The 15657-nt window shown below is 41.9% G+C and overlaps 1 protein-coding gene across 5 annotated transcripts in view; it reads right to left on the bottom strand.

The window, feature by feature from the left end:
- Positions 1-15657, bottom strand: part of LOC111152183 (mitogen-activated protein kinase 14) — a 77106-nt gene that overhangs the window by 2873 nt on the left and 58576 nt on the right. For 2 of the 5 annotated variants that reach the window (XM_022510557.1, XM_022510556.1), the window contains 3 exons: positions 6427-6506; positions 3943-4021; positions 374-547 (listed from right to left, as the gene is read on the bottom strand). In XM_022510557.1, the coding sequence (XP_022366265.1) occupies positions 374-547; positions 3943-4021; positions 6427-6506 (333 nt within the window). Of the gene's footprint in view, positions 1-373; positions 548-3942; positions 4022-6426; positions 6507-10539; positions 10620-15657 lie in introns of those variants that run through there. The other 3 variants (XM_022510555.1, XM_022510558.1, XM_022510559.1) reach the window with 2 other exon arrangements.

Genomic DNA, 15657 nt, shown 5'->3' with positions numbered 1-15657 from the left:
TCTATCAATTGTGAAACTATAATTCTAGAGTTCTAGCGACTGTAAAACTATAAAAATACCTTATTCCCTACTTATCTCAGACAGATATTGTAAATGCAGATTCTGACTTAAAAACCTCAAAGCTCTATATGGCTGTTAAGGGGCTGGGTACAAAATCAGACCAGACATGAGCACCTCAAAGGTCCAGACAGTGTCCTCATCTACATCAGAGAAACATACCCGCTCTGCATCAGAGACACTAGTTACCAGTTTTAACAAGTTGGTTATAACTAGAAATTCTGTTTTCCCACAGCTTTTGGACAGTGGCTCACCTAAGAAAGATTTTTAAATTTAAGTCCTCACACTAGATGTTAATCCTGCTCTTATAACTTACTTTTCCATTCATCTATAAGGAGGTCCCTGCTTTCAAAGGATTGATCATAAGGGTCAGCTACTGGTTCATCATCAGGATCATGGTACTGAGCAAAGTAGGCGTGTGCAAGGGCTTGGGCTGCCGTAATTCTCTTGTCTGAGTCCAATACAAGCATCTTCTCCAGCAAGTCGACAGCTTTCAGTCCCACGGATTGGAAGGAAAAAAAGAGTTTTTAACAATTAGCAAAAATTTAGGCCTTATTAAGCACTTTTAAAAAAAAATTTTTTTTATAAGATTTTATTTATTTAACAGGCAGAGGCAGGCAGAGAGAGAGAGAGAGAGGAGGAAGCAGGCTCCCTGCTAAGCCGAGAGCCCGATGCGGGGCTCGATCCCAGGACCCCAGGATCATGACCTGAGCCGAAGGCAGAGGCTTTAACCCACTGAGCCACCCAGGCGCCCGGCAAACACAGTTTTGAATCTCCATACTGAACAAAGAGAATACACGCATTCCCCCCCATGTGTCTGCTCTAGGAAACGTTACTCCTTTTCTTCTTTATGTGTGTGTATGTGTGTGTGTGTGTGGAATGTGTTTTGTATTAAGAATACATTACTAAAGAGGAATTTTTAAAAATACCTGAGACTGTTTGAACAAGCTTTTGTGGAACATCAATGTCAAAGTGTTACCACGTAGTCAAACTGTGTCAAAAGGAAAGCCTACAGGTACCTGGGTGGCTCAGTCAGTTGGGCATCTGCCTTGCGCTTGGGTCACGGTCTGGGTCCTGGGGTAGAGCGGGTGTTGGTGTCAGGCTCTCTGCTCAGCGGGGAATCTGCTTCTCCCTCTCTCACTGCCCCTCCCCCCGACTCATACTCTCTCTCTCTCAAATAAATGGATAAAAATCTTTAAAAAAAAAAAAAGAAAGGAAGAAAGAAAGAAAGCCTATAACCAAAGTAATCGAGAAGAGGTAAGCAGGGTGGCTTTTTAATATTTTTACTTTTTTGTCTCCCTGTGCTTTTTATTTACTAACATAAGGCAATGAATATTCATCAAACAGATCTCCCAACAATGAACAAACTGAGGGTTTTACATGGGTGTGTGGGTAAGGCATGATATTTGGATAAAGGAAATATAAAATTTCCACTATGAAAAACTTCAATATACAGAACAGTGCAGTGAATACTCATATGTCCACTACCCATATCCAACAATAAACATTATTTATTTCCCTATCCATCTATCTATCTATCTAACTCTGTTTTTTTTTGCTGGGCCATTTTAAAATAAAATGATAGACATGATACTTTACCCCTAAGTATTTCAGCATAAAGACATCTTTCTATATAACCACAAAACCATCTTATCTGACAACTAAATAATTCTCAAATATCATCTAAAATCCAGTTTATGTTAAAATTTCTCCAATTATCCCAAAGTTGTCTTTTATCCCTGGCTTCTTCAAGCCAGGATCCAATTAAGGGCCACACACTGCATCTGATTGGGCTTCCTAGGGTGAAAATTACTCTGTGCAATCACCGATACCTTGGTGAGGAATAAGGTCGGGGTAAGGAAAAGATTCCTCTAAGATCTTGACAGCTAGAAAGACACACGCTATATCAGAGGGCAATTCAAGTGCTCGCTTCGGCAGCACATACACAAAGGACAATTCAAGTTTTAATTCATGTTTTGAGAATAATTGTCAAACATGAAGTCAGTGACTGACAAAATACAGCTGTCGTTTGTTTACATCGTTGGTGTGTTCCTGCTCAGTTAATATGCTGGACACAAGTTCGTGGTCAGTAACACCATGTTCTGTCTGCAAGAAGAAACTCTTTGTATGACGTCACTGTTTGGCAGTGAGCTATTAGGCATGTTTAAATTCTGAGAACTGCAGTGCTGAGCACCAGATGGCCCAAAGCCTCCATTCAACTCATTGGCAGTCTGTATTGCTAAGTGGTATCCAGTTCTTTTGAATGTTTAAATGTCATGATTCCAGAGAAGGATAGATGTGACCTAAATAAGCTACTGGGACACATACATGCCCCCCCCCGTCCCCCCACCCCGAAAAAAATGAGTTAACAAATCTCTTGGAGTTGGCTAACAGGAAGTTAAACAGTGAGCACTGCCAGGTCTGAAACATGAACTGGTACGATGAAAATACATTCGGAACAGAATGACAGACAAGAAAGCTACCAGCAGGCAGCACAATTTCCCAACATCCTAGAGTATTTACAACTCAAATAGAGCTTGTCACAGATCCTTGAACTAGGTAATAGAGTTCAAATAAATCCTGCAGAGCCAATGGGAGCATACCAGGGCAGATGCAGACCTAAACCAACTGCCTAAAATTCTGTATATACCCCTGATGAGTCTGTGGACTCATTTTTGGATGTGAAAGTGGCCCAGCTGAGATCTGGCCTACTTACAATCTCAAGGCTGACACAGACTCACCCAGGACTGCCCACCATCTCAAAGAATGTGAGCATCTCTGCCATTTTAAGAATTACCACAGTAACACTGAAATCGTTCTCAACGGTCACTGTGAATGAGGTATTTAAAAAGGGAAAACCACTGAGCTCTCACTACAACTTCTGAAGAGGGCATCGTGACTATCCACTCTCAAAGGAAAAAACTAAATCTTTGTTATTAGTTTTTGGGACCCAGCAGAGGGATGACCCACTGAGAGAGTGGAGCACATACCAGTATAACACAATCTTCAGGGAAGTGAGAAGGTTGATTAGACCATTATCATACCATGGCTCCCCTCCCTGTCTCATAGGAAGGCCTGGTCTGATTTTTCCATGTCTGCTGTTAAATGGCATGGTCTACTGCACAATCCTTGAATCTGGGAAGTAGGGTCTTGGCAATGCCACTTCTAGGGGCCAACCAAAGCACATGTTAGACCCCAACTTTAAGGAATAAATCAACTCCCTTTTTAGCCAAGGCAGTACATATCCTGCAGCCACTACTATCCCATCTCTCTGCCGAGGATCCCAGAAGTGATGGTGGCAGGAAGAAATATGGAGCCATTCCTTAAAGTCTGCGGTGGCAAATTCACTCCACGAAGAACACAGAATGGTTAACTCCCTGGGGGAAGGGCAGAAGAAGAGGAGAAAGGAAAAAATGCACAAAGACAGCAGGATCTGTGGGACTGGGAAGCTACAGGCAGCACAGGGCGTACCGCAGGGAACTCCTGGGGGCGGGTCCTCTAAACACCCATCTGTCCTTCGGTTGTTTCTGCCCTTGGCTTGGGACACCACAAAACACCAGCAGTTGTGAAGTCACAGGCTTTCCTCCATACCTCCTTCTTCCTGTGCCCCTCAATCTTTTCTCCCAACATCCCCACCATTTGCTCTCCTTTCTTCACCATAAAATCTCATTTCCTCTACCAAATTCTAGGACCATATAAATATATAAGCATATCACGTGATTAAAAAACCCAAAAACACAAACACAAATAAATGGCATTACTTACCACCTTCTAGCACTTAATTAATGGTACCCTATTTAATCAAAAGGAAAAACTCTTTTTTAAATACCCAATTTATGTCATTAACAATTCAATATTCATGCGGTGAGGATATGATCAACTTACCCAAGGGATTGGCACCAATAAATACATTTGCAAAGTTCATTTTCGGCATCTGGGTCAAAGACTGAATGTAGTTCCTTGCCTGCAAAAATAAAACATTTTCAAATGGCTTTGTTCAATCATGTTACTGCTCCCAGAGAGTCTCAGTCCTGCCAGGGAACAAGCATTCACTGACAAGGTCTGCTAGCTTCAATGTTTATGACTGTCTTTGATATTCAATTAAAAGATTTCTCTCTTATTGCCATTCTAACTACCTTACCTTTGATCAGCACTTTTGTTTATTCTGGCTATCTCTCATGGTTACATTTTAAGTGAACAAGAATGCTAAGCAATTAAGTTCCCTTTTATTAGCTTTCTGATCCAGGGATCAGAAGTTTAAAAAAAAAAAATAAGGCCAAGATATCTAAGAAGTTCCTCTTTCTGAGACAGCCTACCTAGAAAGCTAGGGATTGGGACTCCTAAAGAGAGTCTAAGACCAGCAGTTCTGACGGCACTGATCTCAGTAGGTACTCTCAGTTTGTAAAAAGGGTATCAGTGCTAAACCTTGTTAACAAAGTAATCTTGGTAATAAGAAAGTAAACACAAGCCTAGTATATCATCCTAAAAGTCTTGAACACATTTTAAAAATACTAAAGCAACTCAGTAAGAGTGACAAAGAATAATGGATTTTTAAGTTACGTGGCCTATGCAGAAATCTTTCCCCTACCACTTAGGAGGTATGTCTTACACAAGTCTCAACCGACTTATCAGTGACCTCATCTGCAAAATATTAGTATTAGATATTAGTATTTGGCTTGCCTGTATCATACGGTTACTGTGATATTCAAATAAGACAAGGCTCATGAAAAAGCTTCAAACTAAAATTTTGATACAAACAACATTTATATTACCAGTATAGTTGTTACAAGTTTGGTCCCTATGGTGGAACAGGCTTGAGTTTGAATCTTGACTTGATCACTTTGGGCAAGTTACTCATTCTCGTTAAGGCTTGAGTTCCTCTTCGATAAAATGAGATTCACAATGCCTACTCACAGGGCTGCAGTGAGGACTGGAGATAACAAACCAGTACTTCTTTAGCACAGTACTGGGCACAGAGTGAGAACTCAACAAACTTAGTTGCTTTCCCTGTTGCCTTTAGAAGTTTGCTCTCACTCTCTAAGGGTGTTTCAACTTCACAATTTCTGAACTCTACTCAAAGGAACTTAAGGTGTCAAATACTTTTAAGGACTGATAGCTCTACCAAGGCAAACCCAAAAACTTGACCAAAAACTAGTCTTGAGAATAACCATATAAATACAAATATAACTCATAAATGTGTACTTCAGATATTAGGTATTAAACTGTTGCTATGACCTTCCCTGTTTCAAAACATAAATCCCACTATCAGTCCATCTGAGTAGTTGAGATAAAACTTCTCTGAATCTGTCTTAACCACTTCAAATTCCTGTTTTAATACAGCTCAACAGTAAAAATGTGTGTGTGTGTGTGTGTGTGCGCGCGCGCGCGTGCGTTTGTGCATGTGTGCGCTAACATGTGTGCTCACAAAAGCCTAGAAAAATCTCTGGCTACTAGGGCAACTTCACCTTCTTAGTCCTTGTATGTGTGGCAAGAAGGGGAGGCTGCTTTGGTTGAGAATCTCTCCAATTTTAAAAGAAAGTTCTAGGAATTGAATATCCACATGTCTGTAATCCTTTCCTCCTCCAGCACATAGATAAAAGGATCAAGGGAAGATAGAGGTAAGAGAGACCTGTCTCGTGCAGAGAACAGTCATCCCTCCAATAAGATAAATAAAGGTAAATTTTAAAACTACCTGAATATAGCTGAAGCAGAAACAACACTGCTGGGAAGGGCCTCTGTGACGACAGCCTGACTCCCAAAAAGATTAAGGGCACCGTGTTAAGAAGTGCCCCAACCATCTCTGATAATAAAACCAGTATCAAATTAATTAGGAAGAACTGATAAAGATGACGAATGGCCTTATGTAAGTTGTTCGCATTTATTCCATATTATTTGTGTATTTTCTTTTAAATATAGTACTTATCAGTGTTGGATCTTTTATAGACTTGTTTTTTCATCTTAAAGGAAGAATCCTCTTTGGGTCATCATTATAAAAACTTGATGACCAGGAAAGCAACCTAACGGCCCTCAGTTCAATACCCTTCCAGCCTACAGTCATCAGATGCTAACATACCCTCACTAGGAAAACACAACAGCCTCTTGAGCACTAATTCATAAAACCCAAATATAAAAATCATATCACTTTCTATTTACAAGCCTATAAATTATATTCTCAATCCAGAGGACGGGATGACATTTTCTCCCAAATGTCAGGATCCTGCCACAGCACAGAGGTGCTCATCCCCTTAAGCCCTCAAGGCACGTGCAAGCACTCAGTGATATTAAAAACCGTGTTGCTTATACAGTGGCAACAGAATGAGGATGTGGCCTTCTGAATTGGATATCCCTATCCAGTCTGTTTGTTCTCACCTCATGGCTTGGCATCCTGTTAATGAGATAAGCAGGGGGGGTCCCCGTCAGACGCATAATCTGCTGAAGCTGGTTAATATCTTAGATGCCTAGTCAAGGGCATTGTTAAACATACAGTGCAAAAAAATAACTTTCAACTCAAGTTCTTAAGAAGGCCACAAAAGCCACCCCAAAATGAACAAAAGAAACCCACTCCCCAGCGCCCACCCCCCACCGAAGCCAGAGTCCAAGGCTGCGTGTGAAAGCCTGCTTCTGTGGAATGGCATGAGGGTTATTAGGCATGCAGCCCATAACTGGCCATGCAGATAAGGAAAATTACTTTCCTTTAGTTTTAGCATCATCTTAAATGTTAAATATTTTAGGCTCCCTGGAAAGAGACTGCCCCTTGATCCAGGATGCCAGCCAGAGAACTGTTTTCAAGTACCAATGGCCAAAACCTGCTTGCTTAGGGCAGGGGGTGGTGGTAAATGGAGATGATTCAGAAAATTTTGATTCGGCTTCAGACAAAACAAAATTTTCACTATATCCATTCAAGGAAGAGGTTACATTTTCATGGCACGGGTTCTAATAACTCTCCAAGGCACCACCCCTCCAAATGTAAGACATGGGTGCGTGTGGGAGCTGATAAGCAATGCCAAGTTTCAAGGACATTAGTAGCGGTACATTTATAAAACATGCCACAAACACACAGTGGTGATGAAGAAAGAGGAGACACGGGGCAAAGTCAGAAGCTAACAGCAAAGACAAAATAGGCTGCTGATGATAGCAGAGCACGCCACAGTGATTTCCTCCACAAGTCTCTAACAGGTGACCAGGCTGATTTCACTTAATAAACAGCTGAGAGGAAGCCTGCAAAACGCTCTGCAGTGATCTGACCAGGAGGAAACTGCTCGGTCTTCCGTATGTACAAGCACGTAAGGAAACGGTATTCCACACTTCTCTCTTCTTGCTGCCCCACCAACTTGAATGCAATTCCCGCTCCCCCAAAATGTTGTATGAACTGTTGGTTTATCATAAGTTCCTATTAAAGGAGCACTGGTGGGATTTTTTAAAATCAATGCAATTCAATTAAAATCTTTCTATATTCCCTTTCTTCTTAAACTATTAATTCCCTCCTCCGGTTGTAGCAGCATCTTCAAGGAGCACCCTGGTCAGGCAATCACACCTCTTTGTGGCTTCCTTCAGTAATTTTTCATGTTAACTCATTCTCTTGACCTCAAATTCTTTCATGGTCAGAGGACTACAAATATACCTGGCCGGCTGGCCGGCAGGACAGAGCTAGGACCATGCGCTCCATCCTGCCTTTCCCAGTCCTTACGCCCAAAGACAGAGGCAGCAAATTCAAAAGGTGGCATGAAGCCCTTTTAACATTCTCTCAACAAAATTTAGATTTACCTCGAAACAAATTACATAAAAAATAGTACTTTAAATGCCAATACAACAAAAGGGGCTCACTAAGTAAACCAGCAATAGCAGAATACCAGTTGGGTTTTAAAATCTTAGAATCCAGCCACCTCTCTTCTCTCTCTTAGGAATAATACTTGGCTGGTGCATTTTTCTATTTTTGTCTCTATTAGTCAAATAGGTTATTATATCCCCTTCCTATCAGGAAGTTAGGAAAAATATATTTCTAGAGAAAAATGGGAGTCAGTGAAAGGGCTTTTGCTTGCTTAATATGATTTTTGTTGTTGTTGTTGTTCTCTCATTGATTACTATAGGTTCTGGGTCACTAACCGAAACAGGCTTCTCTCCTTAGCTGCCACGACCTATTTATCCCCTTTCTCACAGCACATCCCAACTTGTTCTCAATCAGTGCATCCATTATTGCATTTTCTTACAATGTCCTACTGTTTATTGATTGGATTTCTAGATAAATGATGGCATCTGTATATTAACTAGCTAGAATTTAAATAGAAATTTGAAAAGAAAAAGAATGATGGCATCACCACCTTACTACTTTTCAGGAGTAATGAAAATAGCGATTGGCTTGCTTTTATTCCATTTCTACACTAATGAATTTTTCTTTTGATTTTTAAAATCCTTAAAACAATTTTACTCACCTGGCTTTGTTATTTACACACCATGTGTCCCACACACACCATGTGCTTTTAAGATAAACTGGTACTTGGGCAGTATTACTACCACCAAACTAATCTTGTCTACCATTTAACCCCCTTTTATCCACTTGCCATAACCATGTAGGGGAAAGAAAAAAAAAAAAAAAACAAAACCTTTCTTATTCCTATATTCGTTATTGGAGTACATTCTGTATTCTGACAGTCCATTTTATTATGCCCAACTCTAGAGCTGTTTAAATATATGATGTGCCCTATATCACATAAGATAACAGTATCTCATTAGGTTGGGCACCTGATGTTGTTTCCTTCTTAAAAATAAATGATGGATTAATAATAGGTAAATACCATATCATCCATGCTTTTCCTCTTAGAACTTCTTGTGACTAACAGCACGTATCTATAGGGCCAATGGTTGGGTGTGGGAGAGGGGACTGAGAAGGAGCTGCTAGTGGCCACTCCCAGACAGGGAATGAATTTACTGTCTTAGTCTCATTCATACTATTGGTAAATAAACGGAACCTCCTCTCACCCCCCACTGCCTTGCCTCCATGTCTTCTGTATTACCAGTCTTTCTCAGCACATGCATTTAAAACAAGAAAGTACCATCTTCTCTAAGTAGCATTCCTTATCTTCTTTGATTCACTCTACCCAGCTTTTGCATTTCAGAAAGCAAAAGAAAACACTCCTTTGGGTTGACACAGTGGTAACTCTGACAATGACTTTCAAAATAGTGTGCAATCGCATGAGATTAAAGTTTAGAGATCATGTTATCAGAACATCTGAGATGCTCAGCTCTCTCTGCCAAGTGACTCAGTGCATGACTCAGGCAAGTCACAGCTTTTCTGTGCTTTTCCTTCTTCATCTTAAATAAATAAATGAAACAAAATAATAGAGCCAGCACAGTCTCTTACATCCCTCCAAGTGGAAATTCATAAATACACTGGGCTTTGTGGTCTTTTAATGCGTGGTCTTTTAATGTACCAGAAACTTACCAGATGACAATATTCTTTACGTTATAAGGGAGATGATGAACCATTCAAACTCACCTGCTCAAGCCTGCCTCAAGCCACCCAGCAGCCCTTCCAACTGGGCAAAAGGACCCCTTCAGTCAGAATGGTGGGAGGAGAATTCAGGAAGGCACAACTGGAGCTTGGCTCCACAGCTCTTTTTCCCTTTTAGTCAACTGCCTGGCAGCAGACAGAAGGGAAAAGGGAGAAAGGCTGAGCTTTCATGATTTCTCTCTTGTCTCTGGCTCCAGAAAATGACCAACAGAAGGAAACTGGAGCCAAAGTAAGCCAGAGTCACATTCCCATGGCTTCTCTCTAGATCCCTGCTTAAAGGCAGGAAGGCATTAGCTCCAAAGATTTTTCTCAGGTTATTCAACTTGTAATGACAGAGGCAGGCTGTGGGAGGAAGGATTTACTACAAGTCTACTCCAATGGATGTGAGGTATCAGGACTGGTCTGGAGATAGGGTGGAGATGTGCCCCTGTTGGGAATAGACAACTTTTACAAGATGTTGTGCGTTGTCTATTCTAAAACAGTAAAAAGCAGTAACTTCTGGAAAAGGGCAGTAGCATGGACACAATGCACACTTCATTCTTGTAGTGAAGCTAGACTAATACGTGGTAAAGTTCATGCTCTGAGAACACACACTAACCGAAAACTAAAAAGAACTCAAGTATATGTGAAACTTCTGAGAAAGATGATGTCAGGGCTTGATAACAGAGGCATATTTTCCTTTAATCTCTTGGAATGAGTTAGAATTGCAAATCCTTTACTGGGTTACTACTGCCCAATACAAGCTCTCATGATCTAAGTACATACTCCAATAGAGAACAAAACACCCTCATGCATGGGGGCAGACGAGTGCACGTGTACACACACACACACACACACACACCCCTCATCCAGGAAGTCAGCACAAAAGGGCACACATGCTTACAAACATACCCGGGGCAAAGTACAGATTGATGGAAGGCAAGTGGCAGAGGCTCCCAACAGGGCAGATAATTACAATCAAAGCATCAACTCACAGACTCTGAGGAGATTTTCTTCAAAAGATCAGCCCCTGGGGTTCCAACGAGTCTTAAAATGAGCTTCAACTGATCAATATCTAATGGTGGACTATAAAGGAAAATGTTGGGACAAAATAAAAATAAAAAACAAACGACAACAAACAAAACAAAACAAACAAAATACCCCAATAACAAAAAGTAAAAACCCCAAACCAGGCCAAAACGGTGAATTCGTCTAGATCAAGGCTTCTGTGGGACGGTCACTCCAAGTGGAACACGCTCCTCCTGTACAAAGACTCAGAACGGCGCCATACACATATCCAATTTATATTCATTTTGTGGATCTGTCAACGTCACTGGTCAGTAAAGCAAAGTGACTTTAGCTGGGTACTTAGCTGCCAAAGACAGCGGGTGCAAACACAAAAGCTTCACTCAGTCCACACCGACTTCCTTACCTTCCACCAAAGCATTAGTAAGTAGCCAGTTCAGCGAAGAGCACTGGTAAGCAGAGTGCTACAGACAAGAAAAAAGAAGCAGAGCACAGGAGCGAGGGCCAGCCAGAGCCACCTGTGTATACTCCCCGACGGCTTAAGCTAAGGAGCTCCTAATATGACAGGAGCCTTGACTATCCCAGAGCCTAACCACTTGACTGAGCCCTCTGGAAAACCGCTCTCTCTACACGGCTTCCCCGGGCAGAGAAGAGCGGTGAGCGACGGTCGGCCAGCAGAGGGCGCCACTCCCCCACCGCAGGGGCACGTGTTCCGGGAGCGCCATGATGAAGCAGGACTCCAGAGGTTTCCACCTCGCAAGTGCGGTGACAAAGCTCACACAACCCCCAGGCTCTGAGCAACAGGCTACAGTGTCCAGACCTTTATTCTGGTAGCCAACTCTTCCATGCACACTCACAGTGTATGTGCATGTATTAACCAGAGGCCAAAAACTTTGCATTTGTTCTTACTGCCTTTAGCCTTGCCTAAAAAGGAAGTTAAAGGGGGAGAGAGAAAAAAAGTCATATAAAATAGCTTTCCATATTCCCTGTGAAAATGCGTTTATCTCCATGTCTATACCGACATTCAGAGGAAAAGGAGGGGAGAAGGGCTGTCTTCTGATGCCCGTCACAAATCCTGTCAGCAATCCTGTCAGCTTCTTCACCTATCAGGTCCTACTCAACTTCAGGTCTCAGCTTAAACCTCACTTCTTCAGACAGGCCTCCCCCAACACTCTAAATACGGGAAGCCCCCTCTTCCCGGTATTCTCTACCACAACACAATGCTTTCCAACATCAAAGTGCTTCTCACAATCTAGAGTTACTTTGTTTGCTTTCTGTTACCTCTGTAGATCTGTAGCTCCCGAGAGCAGGGGCCACCTATCCCCAGCGCTTTGCTGGCCATCTGCTACATGGTGGGCACTCAGAAGACTTGAGGAGAAGGTGGAGCAGGATGGAAGGGAGGATGGAAGAAAAGATTTCTGCTTATGATTACACATATAAAGGTAATATGGTGTAACTTAAAAATAATGGCCTCCGCAAACCATAGTTGCTTAAGTTACAGGAATTACTTATGCAATATCACTGGCATCTTGCCCTGTTCTCTTTTTCCCCCAGATGAAACTGACTGAAATGGAAGAAAATTCTAGACAGGAGTCAGCAAACCCCAGCCTGCTGCCTGTTTTGAAAATAATGTTTTATTGGAACACAGCCATGCCCATTCACTCACGTGCTGCTTTCACCCTACCCAGCAGAACTGAGCAGTTACAACAGAAATCACAGGGTCCCCAAACCCTAGAAGATTTACTATCTGGCTCTTTTAAAGAAAAGGTTTATCCAACCCCATCCTAGACCCAAGTATCTTGAGCTCTATAGAAAACAAGGATAAATTAGAAACAAGTCCACTCACACAAATTATTTCTAAATTAAGAATAGTAGAGAATTTCGTCATCTGCAAATGGCAAAAATCAATGTGTTCTGGAGGTTAAAATTTCAATACTGACTCTTAGTTCTAAGTGCTGACAAGAAAAAAAATCTAAAGCATGCATTAATGCAGACAGAGTGGGGAGGGCAGATGATTACTGTCTTGCTCTAAAATAATCAAATTAACTATACAACAGTGGAATTTAGTACAGGATCTCCTTTGCCCATTTAAAATGAGTCAATAAGTGTTAAGTCCCCTCATGCTCTTCAGGAACAAACTGAAGTGGGTAGCTATTCCACATCACAAAGCATATCATATATGAAAACCAACTACTGACTACTGAAACCAAAAACTGACTACTTCAACTCTCGAACAGGTAAGTCTGACAATCAAAAGTAGTCTCTAGAAATAAAGCTGTTGAGATGGGTGCCCTCATTCAGGAGACTCCTAGCTACTGAGACGAGAGTCAAGTTTTACTTGACAGGGATGACTGAAGACTCTGGGCTGAGTTTCTTTATTGCCCCAACTTCACTTCAACATACCTGAAGAGTAGGCCACGCCCACTACCTGCAGTGCTGATTACAGCAATGAGCTGCCCCCCCGCGTCTCTCTCTTGCTTCTGCCAGCACGAGACAATCACAAGTGTGAAGAACAAAGCTGCAATTCCTCAGCCCCTCAAGGCCCTCCTGGCTTTGGCTTCAAGCTTCTTTTCTGACTCTGCCTCAGACTATTACTCCTTAATGCACTCAATGCTTCAATCCACACCAAATATTCTAGGCACTGCTCAGCTTCCAGCTTCTTATACACCCAAGTCATAAACAGAAATACTGGTCACTCTCCCCTCCTACCAAGCCTTTTCTTATTTATTTTTCAAAGTCCTACTCAACAAGAACTCTGCCATGAAGTCTTTCTAGATATCTTAGGTTCGAATTAATCTCTACTTCTTCTCAATAACTTATCTATACCTCTATTCTAGCATTTTTATCACTCTGTCTTATTTTGTAACCAGAGGGTAGACATTTGTTCCTACCTAGGAGTTCCTATCTCCTAGAACTCACTTTCCACTTAGTATGATCATTCTGTTTTAGGGGACAGCTGCTATTTTATCTCTAGAACCTTCCACAAAGTAGTTTGATAAACACTAGTTGGCCTGAAAAGACCTGCTGTAATATGCTTTTTAACTCCGCTCCACCCCCTGCCTTGCCCTCAAAACCTTTAAGGACCATACTCTATGGAAAGTCTAACTAGAAAAAAAGATAAGAAAAGTTGTTTCATTTAATATCAGGCCTAACAAAGTTTTGAACACGCCATCTGAAGTGTTTACATCATAGAGAGTATACAAACACAGGGCCACGAGTGTGTAAGGGCCATGGACAAAGACAGCTGCTTCAGCATGATAGCCAATACTCAGGAGATTAGTAAACACACAATGCAAAATAGAAATCTACTCAGGAGCTAAAAGCACTTGCATGAAGGAAGTCAAAGCATGCAGACCTCGGAAGAAATCACCATAGGTTCTCCAAGAGCTGGCAAATCCACTGAAATACAGGTCAATCTTCCAATAGTACCGGCTACTGTAAGGCCACTACCATTGGTCCAGGCAGTTAAGGCCAGAAGGCGCTTCAAGAAGCTGCATCAGCAGAGCAAAGCAAAATTCACATTATGACAATTAGTTATTTCCACAAGTCATCCTTCATAATTGGTTTAACCCCCTTTTTTCCCTAGACAGAAGAAATTTTCACTATTAGGTAAAAACATGTTTTATTGGTCATCATCAAACTGTTAGAATTTAAATTTTTTTTTAAAGATTTTTATTTATTTGACAGAGAGAGAGAGAAATCAAAGAGCACAAGTAGGCAGAGAGGCAGGCAGAGAGAGAGAGAGAAGCAGGCTCCCTACCAAGCAGAGAGCCCGATGTGGGGCTCGATCCCAGAACCCCAGGATCATGACCTGAGCTAAAGGCAGAGGCTTAACCCACTGAGCCACCCAGGTACCCCGAACTGTTAGAATTTAAATCCCAGATCTCCTGGTCCTTTCTGAAACAACCACCGAGGCCTAAGCCTATTCTTAGGCTCTCTGTCACAAAAGTAAAAGGGAGAACGAACAGTTAGGGAAATCAACCTAAGGGGACTAGGGTAATCACAGGGAAAATGAGAGAGGACTATTCTCTTCACTTCTAAGTGTTCTAGGCAACTCTGGAAAGCGTCCACAGGCCGGAGAGTCGAAGATGAGGAAGAGGACCAGTGGCCAGACCTCCCTGCACGACCACTGTGTGTGAGCTGCGATTTTCGATGAGACAAGACCCATACAAAGCCAGAACATCCGTGTTTGGAGGGTGGGAGATCCTCCTGGTGACGGGATGGACCAGAAGACAGCCTACTTTCTTCTCTTCTTAATTGTCAAAATAGTCACTTTCATTGTCACACACAAATTCTTAAGACACTCTACTCTAGGTACCTTAAGAAAATTCCAACCTTTTCTGGGAAAAAAAAATTTCTGTATTTTCAAGTTGGGACAAGAAAAGGCAAATAATCTAGTGAAGTATTTCTCTTCTTCAACATTTATTAGTATACTTGCTTTTAGCATCTAAAGTGAAACTACGTTTTTTAAATGAGAGAGAACAGGGGCGCCTGGGTGGCTCAGCTGAATGAGCGCTGACTCTTGGTTTCAGCTCAGGTCATGATCTCAGAGTCTTGAGATCAAGCCCTGCGTCAGGCTCTGTGCTTGATGGGGAGTCTGCTTGAGGTTCTCTCTCTCCCTCTGGCCCTCCCCCGCTAAAATAAGTAAATAAACAAAGAGAAAACAAGGATGCCTCAGTGGCTCCCCTAGGTGGTGGAGCATGCAACTCTTGAACTCAGGATTGTGAGTTTGAGCCCCATACTGGGAGTAGAGCCTACTTTAAAAAAAATAAAAATAAAAAGTCTTTTTTTTTTTTTTAAAGATTTTATTTATTTGACAGACAGAGATCACAAGTAGGCAGAGAGACAGGCAGAGAGAGAGAGGAAGGGAAGGGAAGCTCTGCTGAGCACAGAGCCCGATGTGGGGCTCAATCCCAGGACCCTGGGATCATGACCTGAGCTGAAGGCAGAGGCTTTAATCCACTGAGCCACCCAGGTGCCCCCCCAAAAAATGTTATTTAAAAAAAATGAGATAATATTTGAAACCAGTGACTACAAGTGAGGGGTCGATGTGATAGGATGGGGTACACCAGAAGGTTTTAGCTCTA

Source organism: Enhydra lutris, unplaced genomic scaffold (assembly GCF_002288905.1).
Source record: "Enhydra lutris kenyoni isolate GAN:26980312 unplaced genomic scaffold, ASM228890v2 scaffoldscaffold28, whole genome shotgun sequence".
Classification (NCBI taxonomy): domain Eukaryota; kingdom Metazoa; phylum Chordata; class Mammalia; order Carnivora; family Mustelidae; genus Enhydra; species Enhydra lutris.
Note: the sequence above shows the minus strand (reverse complement) of the source record. Positions and strands in the feature narration are given on the sequence as shown.